Source organism: Raphanus sativus, unplaced genomic scaffold, assembly GCF_000801105.2.
Source record: "Raphanus sativus cultivar WK10039 unplaced genomic scaffold, ASM80110v3 Scaffold0111, whole genome shotgun sequence".
Taxonomy (NCBI): domain Eukaryota; kingdom Viridiplantae; phylum Streptophyta; class Magnoliopsida; order Brassicales; family Brassicaceae; genus Raphanus; species Raphanus sativus.
The window spans coordinates 57,187-65,713 of NW_026615431.1; the positions used below are offsets into that span (position 1 = coordinate 57,187).

At 40.7% G+C, this 8,527-nt stretch overlaps 2 protein-coding genes and 1 pseudogene across 2 annotated transcripts; 2 read left to right on the top strand and 1 right to left on the bottom strand.

Moving 5' to 3' along the window:
* Positions 1-392: 392 nt before the first annotated feature.
* Positions 393-2,662, bottom strand: LOC130501171 (phospho-2-dehydro-3-deoxyheptonate aldolase 2, chloroplastic-like; annotated as a pseudogene).
* A 155-nt stretch (positions 2,663-2,817) lies between these two features.
* On the top strand, positions 2,818-6,210 carry LOC130501175 (probable protein phosphatase 2C 62). Its single transcript, XM_056996039.1, is given in 11 exon segments — positions 2,818-3,077; positions 3,225-3,953; positions 4,042-4,319; positions 4,432-4,604; positions 4,792-4,858; positions 5,118-5,208; positions 5,304-5,470; positions 5,550-5,645; positions 5,647-5,694; positions 5,807-5,935; positions 6,008-6,210. Coding segments are annotated over 11 exon segments (2,175 nt in total). The 5' UTR covers positions 2,818-2,848; the 3' UTR covers positions 6,176-6,210.
* A 757-nt stretch (positions 6,211-6,967) lies between these two features.
* LOC108843306 (protein ROOT PRIMORDIUM DEFECTIVE 1) lies at positions 6,968-8,271 on the top strand. Its single transcript, XM_018616474.2, is given in 6 exon segments — positions 6,968-7,113; positions 7,115-7,147; positions 7,149-7,227; positions 7,230-7,433; positions 7,436-7,561; positions 7,564-8,271. Coding segments are annotated over 6 exon segments (1,188 nt in total). The 5' UTR covers positions 6,968-7,008; the 3' UTR covers positions 8,205-8,271.
* The last annotated feature ends 256 nt before the right edge of the window (positions 8,272-8,527 follow it).

The window sequence follows — 8,527 nt, forward strand, 5'->3', positions numbered from 1 at the left end:
GTCTACGTGAGAACTTCTCCAAACGTTAAAAGTTCAATCAAAATAACAAGGTTGAACTCAATATTTATTCCTTTGTATTTTTTCAAAAATATCTATAAATCCACTCAAATCCAATTTCAAATCAAATCCTTTAAGTAAATTTATGTTTTTTAAATAACACTAGATTTTAAAATCATAAAACCAATACAAATTATTAGATTTTAATATGGATTTCAAAATTATAGAAACAAAAACACTCAATTTGGTTAGATTTTTAAATCCATTAAAATACATAAACCAATAACAACCCTAAAGCACAACCAAACACAACCAAACACAACCAAAGTGTTACTTACTAGGACACCAACCAAACTTAAACGACTCTCTATGCACATCATCATATCAGAATTGGGATAAAGGCATTGTCTTTGTGTCGTCTAGAATCCAATAGAAGACAGAAGGTTCCCGGAACCGAGCCTTCTCTTACGCAGACGCTCTGCGATAATGAAGGCAAGCTCCAGAGACTGAGAAGCGTTGAGCCTCGGGTCACAGTGTGTATGGTAACGTGAGCTCAGATCGTTGTAAGTGATGGTGCGTGACCCTCCAACACATTCTGTCACGTTTTGACCCGTCATCTCTAGATGAACCCACCAGGGAAGCTACCTTCTTGATCATGCACGTCGAAGAACGCTCTCAACTCCGCCTGATATATATACACATAGATAGACATGAATCATGCTGCGCCAAAAAAAAAGATCATGAGCAAGAAGTATTATTTACCCTGATTGCATCGAAAGAACGAGTCTTTAGCCCACTTGGAGCCATGATGGTGTTCCCGTGCATTGGATCACTAACCCAAGTCACAATCTGACCAGCTCCACGTACTGCCCTGATCAAATGAGGAAGCTTCACCCTCATATTCTCAGCTCCCATTCTCACTATAACCGTTATCCTTCCAGGCTTGTTCTGTGGGTTTAGTATCTCTATCAGCTTCACCAGTTCACTTGGAACCATCTTATCACTCACCTGAGTTCACACAAACAAACAAAAAAACACAATCAAGATAAGGAAACTAAACAGTATTCAAAGATTATAACGTACCTTGATCCCAAGGGGGTTAGCGATTCCCCTCAAGAACTCAACATGAGCACCATCGAGTTGGCGAGTTCGTTCCCCAACCCAAAACCATGTGCGCAGAGCAGTCATAGTAAAGTCCAGACGTCGAGTCTTCTCTCGTGAGTGCTTGCTCATAAGGCAGCAGCAAGCACTCATGGGATGTCCAAAAATCAGTAGTGGTCATGATCGGGTGTGCGTTCGTAAGCCCAGCTGCACCCATGAATCCTAAAGCCTCATCAACTCTATTAGCCAATTCACGGTACCTATTTTCATCATCACAAACACAACAACAGTTTCTGACTTAAGCAAAAAGTTTTGTCTCCAAACGATTTTTAACCACAAGTTTAAGACCCCCAACCTGTCGCCCCTGTTCACTATGTTGGCTGAAATCAAGATTCCACTGGCTAACTCTCTGCATTGCCGCATAACCACCAGTAGCAAATGCTCTCAAGAGATTCAACGTAGCTACAGATTGTGTGTACGCTCTTTCCATCCTGTGCGGATCAGGTATCCTAGACTTCTCATCGAAAGCATCACCGTTTATGTTATCTCCTCTGTAACTCGGCAGCTTCACCCCATCTTTCTCCTCAAACGGGTCTGATCTCGGCTTCGCAAACTGACCCGCCATTCTCCCCACCTGAAACACACAAACAAAACCCATCAAACAAAACATAAACTTTCCACAACACACAAGACTCAAAACAAACAAAACATAAACTTTCCACAACACAAGAGACTCAAAACAAAATAACATAAACTTTCCACCACTAATTCAACACACACGACACAAGAACAAACAGAGTTTAGTAAAAAAACCGAACCTTGACACACAGAACACAGTCACACACAAAAGACTAAAAACAAAACAGAGTTGAGTGAAAAATCAAACTTTTAGACACAGAATCAACACAAAAGACTAAAAACAAAACAGAGTGTAGTGAAAAATCGAACCTTGATAAACAGAATCAACACAAAAGACTAAAAACAAAACAGAGTTTAGAGAAAAAATCGAACCTTTATACACAGAATCAAAACAGAGTTTGAGTGAAAAAATCGAACCTTTATAACAGGCATCTGACCACCGAACATGAGAACAACACCCATCTGAAGAAGAACCCTAAAAGTATCCCTAATGTTATCAGCGTTGAACTCCTTGAAACTCTCAGCGCAATCACCCCCTTGGAGCATAAAGGCCTGACCCATGGCGGCTTGGCCAAGCTTCTCCTCGAGTTTCCTCGCCTCTCCGGCGAAGACGATGGGAGGGTAAGAGGAAAGCGTCTCCAGAACAGAGTCGAGATCCTTCTGGTCCGGATACTCCGGCAATTGCAAAGCTTTCATCGATTTCCAGCTGTCCAAGCTCCATTTAGCGGGACGGGAGGCTGATTGAGAAGATTTATCGGGGTCGGTGGAGCGGACGGCGAAGACGGGGGAGAAGGTGATCGGACGGCGAGGGGGGGCGGTAAGGTAGGAACGATTTGGTTGGGAGAGGAGAAGAAGAAACGTTGAGAGTCGTCACCATCTCTGGTTTGGAGATTGACGGCCGGTTCTCGAGAGGATAGAGAGAAGGAGAAAGGTGAGATTTTTAATGACAATAGATAAGTGTTTAAGTAAGAAAAGTATTAGCCACGTGTCATGCGAATAGCGAACATGTCTGTGTGAAACAGAAGGTTACCACCACTGGGTTTTTATCTTCAGCTTCTTCTCTCTCTAAAGCAAATATGTGACTGTTACAAAACTTGAATGTTAAAGTGTTATGGCAGATCCTTTGATGCTACTTTCTCTTCAACCTCCTCCTCTGCCTTTTCTGATATTTTCTTCTTCTTATTCTTCTCTTCACCGTCGATGGGGTTTGTCTCGGAGTGGGATTAGATTCTCTGTTTCTGAGTTTCGTTTGTCTTCTCAACTACAATTGGCTAATTCTACTTCACCTTCGCAGTCTTCTTCTACTGCTCCGGAGAAGTTTGATCTCGTGTCTACAACTCGTAAGCCTTTGTTTCCTCTTCTTCCTTTTGCTTTTTGGTGTGTGTCTATAGATCATATACTTTCAAAGCAAAAAAAAAAAAACTTCTAGATTATATTTACTTGATTCGGTTTGAAGTTTGGTAACTTATAGTTGTTTGGATCTGCAGAGCTCAAGGATGGAAGCCAGGTCTTTCGATTCGGAGATGCAAGTGAGGTTGAGAGGTATCGTGAAACTGAAGAAAAAGCGAGATGCTTAGAGCTAGAGAGGAAGCAACATGCTGAGATAGAAGAGGAAGAAGCCAGTGAAGGAGTGAGAGATGGAGGACATGCATTGGCCGATCTAGATCCTGTTTCTGAACTGGAGTCTCTCAAGGAAAAATCTGTTGTGAAGATAAAACCGGTGAAGTCTAGTACTGAAACAGTATCTGAGAAAGAGTATGGAGCTCCTCCTCCTGCCCGTCTCAGCAGTGTGATCAAAATTAAGGATCGTAAAAGGGTTCGTTCTCCTGCTAAGAAAAAGAAAGAAACGCCAATTCCAGTTACTGTTTCGGGGAGTGAAGATGAAGCTGAAGCTAAAATTGCTAGTGTTTCTAATCTGAACTCTATAGTTAGTGTAGCAGAAGTTATTCCTACTAGCGCTACTGAAGAAAAGACCAATGAGAATGTAGAGCCACTTTCTTCTCAAGTCATGGAGAAAGTCTCAGTGAATGAAATAAGAGGAGACTGTGAGACAAATGGTTATCAACAACTCACTGAGAGTCGTGTGGAGGAGCAAGCAACACCAATATCATCTAGTTCACAACATGGCTCGCAGTTGAATGATCTCAAGGAAGTTGCTCATGTTTCTACCACTGAACTTGATGACAGTTTGGAAGAGAGGAAAAAAACTGATGAAGACTTTTGAAGCTGAAGAAAATCTTGTCGTTGAACCAGCAGCTACAGTTGAACTTGATGTGTCTCCTGATGGACTAGTTGTTGTGTCTCCTGAGGAAAATCTTGTCGTTGAACCAACAGCTACAGTTGATGTGTCTCCTGATGAACTAGTTGTTGTGTCTCCTGAGGAAAATCTTGTCGTTGAACCAACAGCTACAGTTTCTGTGTCTCCTGATGAACTAGTTGTTGTGTCTCCTGATGAAAATCTTGTCGTTGAACCAATAGCTACAGTTTATGTGTCCCCTGGTGAACTAATTTCAACTTCCGAAGCAACAAATCACAGCATTGAGGAGACTGCTGAAACGCCTGTGGTTGATACGTCTGAAATGGTGAGGTCCTAAGTCTAAACCATTAAGTAGTTTTAACAGTTATAGAAGGAAACAGACATCAGAGATTGTCTGTCAACAGCCATCACTCTAATTAGTTTTCATTCTTATAAAGGCAAATGACGGAGAAAATGGGACTTCAACCATAGAAGATGAAGTAGCTGTGATTGACAGTAAAAATGATAATGGTAGCATATCTAAAACTGTCAATGACACAAATGACGAAAATCTCCAACTTCCTGAACCTGAAACAGCTAGTCTTCAACCCATTGAAGTGGTTTCAGTCAGGTTAGTAAGTGATATATTTTACTCTTAAGTGTTTGTGAATGCTTAATGAACTATACTAATTGTCTTGCATAGATACATATCTGCATGCATACTATGTACATATATTCATACCTTTTTAAGTATCATATTGCAGCTTTTATAAAAGCATGCTTGTTTTACTGTGCTTGGATGCTTTACTTCTAAACAGGGAAGAGCTTGTGTCCAAAGCATTTTACTTGGAATCTGGTTCTGCTTCACTCCAAAACCCCTTTAAGGTACCTGTGATTGATTCCTTCTGTTTGCAGTTCACTTGTTTTCAACACGGACAACGGGACAAGTAGTAACTTTACTATCACCTTCTGCATTTCATTAATTCATCACAATCTTCTTTCAAAACTCTTACACTTATGGATAATTTGTGAATATGATTTGACCCTATGGCATATTAATATTATTAAAGAAACATTAGCTCTAATTTTTAGATACTTAAAGATTATATTATATGGTTAGTAATGTAAAAGTAATGATGTCCAGGCATTGGCAGGTAGGGAAGATGCTTATTTTATCTCTGAGAACAACAACTGGCTAGGTGTTGCAGACGGAGTCTCTCAGTGGTCTTTTGAAGGTACGTTTTAAAGTTTTCTTCGCTTATTAGTTTCCAAAACACTCACTTCTAGCTTTTTCTTATTGACTGTATATATGTTTTGGTTCATCTTTCAGAAATCAATGAGGGGATGCATGCTCAAGAACTCATGAGCAACTGTGAAAAGATTATCTCTGATGAAACTGCAGAGATATGTGATCCAGTTCAAGTTCTTCATAGAAGTGTCAATGAGACTAAGTCATCTGGATCATCCACAGCCTTGGTTGCTCATCTTAGCAATAATGTGAGACTTGGTTAAATTAGACAATCCTGTTTAAAGTGATCACAACAGTGCGTTTTGATCATGTAAAACTACTTTGTAGGAACTCCACATTGCCAATATTGGAGACTCAGGATTCATTCTCATCAGGAACAGAACAATATTGCAGAAGTCAGCTCCTATGTTTCATCATTTTTGTTTTTCCCTTGCACGTTACACGAGGCGATGATGTCCTAAAACTTGCAGAGGTACGAGTTGATATTACTTAAAAGCAATGTCAATCATGTTTCCAAGTAGCAGACATACACTCTTGAATAGTTTATTTAAAATATATGCGGTCTTGTTTCACACGAACTACAGGTTTACAATGTGAATGTGGAAGAGGGTGATGTTATCCTTACAGCAACTGATGGCCTCTTTGACAACTTGTATGAGAAAGAGATCGTTTCAATTGTTTGCAGGTTACTGGAACAGGGTTTGGAACCTCAGGTGCTTAATGCTACAAACTTTATTACATCTATTTTTGTTGAATTGTGTTGATTAATATATTTTTGGTAGCAGAGAATAGCAGAGTTGATAGCTGCAAAGGCACAAGAGGTGGGAAGATCTAAGACGGAGAGAACGCCATTTTCAGACGCAGCTAAAGAAGAAGGACATGATGGATACAGAGGTGGTAAACTAGATGCTGTTACTGTCATCGTTTCACTTGTAAAAACTGTATCTAGCTAAGTAGTAAGTATGCAATCTTCCTCCCCCACTGTAAATAAAGAAGTGATATTATAATACACATCACCTTGTTGGTTTCTCTATTCTTTAATTGAAACGATGTATAATCAAGTAAAGACTGATTACAACTAAGTAGTGGAACAGAACATGATCCAGTGAACATAGCTGGGCTGTTTCATGCTTCCAGTCAGGGCTGGGATTTTGAACCGAACCGTACTAATGCGATTTTCGGTTTGATAATCAGTTAGTTTGGTTTTCTATGTTTTTAGAGAAAAAAAAATTACGTCTAAACCATACCAAAAACTTAAACAGAATAACCAAATTCAAATCGAATCAACCAAAATAACTGAAAATCATTTGAATTTATCAGAAATTTTATACAAAATTCAACCTAGATCAAAAACTTAAGTATACCGAATCGAAATTGTGGTGATTTTGGTAAGTTTTATGTTGACTAAACCGAATAACCCGAACTAACCGAACCCGATGGCCTACTTCCAGTGCTAAAAATAGACCGAACAATCTCAAGCGCTACAAACATTGGACCGGGTCCAGATAGTGAACCCTAAAACCAACACTTAACTCTCTCTCTCTCTCTCTCTCTCTCTCTCTCTCTCTCTCTCTCTCTCTCTCATCTGCGTCTCCTCGGAGCCTTTCAGACAAGAGAGAAAGATGAAGTCTTTACTGAGAAACGTCTCCCACATTAAAACCCAAGACCAAACTATCGACAAAGCTTCTACCTTTAATCCACCAAACCCTCTCCAAACCCTTCTCCCAATCCACAACCATTCCCAACAAAGCAAGAACGAGTCCGCGACCACGGCTACGACAACTACATGGAAGTCGAGAAAAAAATCCGCAAAGTCGTCAAGTTCCACTCCCTCATCCTCTCCCAACCCCAAAACACCATCCCTATCTCTCTCCTCGACACCTTAGCTCGCCCGCCTAGGCCTCGGCTTCAAGCAGCACGAGCCTGGGAGCCTTCCTCCTCAAGTTCCCTCACGTCTTCGAGGTCTACGAGCACCCCGTCCAGAGAATCCTCTACTGTAGTTTAACAGCAAGGCTCTTGATCAGATCCGTGACGAGCAAGAAGCTGTTGTCTCTCAGATACCTGAAGCTGTTACTAGGTTGAGGAAGCTCGTTATGATGTCCAACACTGGTAGGATCCGTTTAGAGCATGTTAGAATCGCTCGGAGTGAGTTTGGTCTCCCTGATGATTTTGAGTACTCTGTGATTCTGAAGCATCCTCAGTTCTTTAGACTGTCGATGGAGAGGAGACTCGAGATAAGTATATAGAGATTGTTGATAGAGAGCAGAGCTTATCTGTTTGCGCTATAGAGAGAGTTAGAGAGATTGAGTATAGGAACGAAAGGAATAGCGCAGAGGATGTTAGTTCTCGTTTGTAGTGAACTTCCCTCCAGGTTTCAAGATAGGGAAGTACTTCCGCATCGCTGTTTGGAAATGGCAGAGGCTTCCTTACTGGTCTCCCTACGAGGACATCTCCGGCTACGACTTGAGGTCGTTGGAAGCGCAGAAGAGGCTGGAGAAGAGAGCCGTCGCTTGCATCCACGAGCTGCTGTCTCTGACCGTGGAGAAGAAGATCACTCTTGAGAGGATCGCTCATTTCAGGAACGTTATGTGTTTGCCTAAGAGGCTGAAGGAGTTTCTTCTCCAGCATCAGGGGATATTCTATATATCGACTCGCGGGAACTACGGGAAGCTTCACACTGTGTTTCTGAGAGAGGCGTATAAGAGAGGGGAGCTTGTGGAGCCGAATGAGGTTTATTTGGCTAGGAGGAAGTTGGCTGAGCTTGTGTTGATGAGTCCTAGGAAGGCTAAGGTTGATGCTGAGCTTGTTAGATACAGGAACGGATTTGATGATGAGATGATGATGATGATGATAGCGAATGAAAGACTCACTCATTGTTCTGTGTTAATTTTGAATCGGAGAAAGATGCCAAACAAGATTGCTTACTTCAGCTGCAAGAATATACTTTGGGAACTACTCTTTCTCATCAGTAATATTCTTTAACTCGATCATATGAAACAACCTGGAATATTTGTTTCCTTGAGTCATATGTTTAAGCTAAGAATCATCTTACCTGTTCTACTTATGCCAAGTCCAAAAAGAAAAAAAATTATTCTTTCTTTGCTTATTTATGCAAAAAAGAGGTCCTTTTACGCAGTCAATATAAAGACAATTTTTTCTTTGTAATAAATATCGTAAATGTCTTGGTCTCTGTCGTTATCAACCTTCATTCATCACCCACGTGATTGGCTAATACAAAACTTATTCTATCTTTTATTTTTTTATTTTATTTTCACCTCACTAACCGTGAAGATGGTGAAAATGAA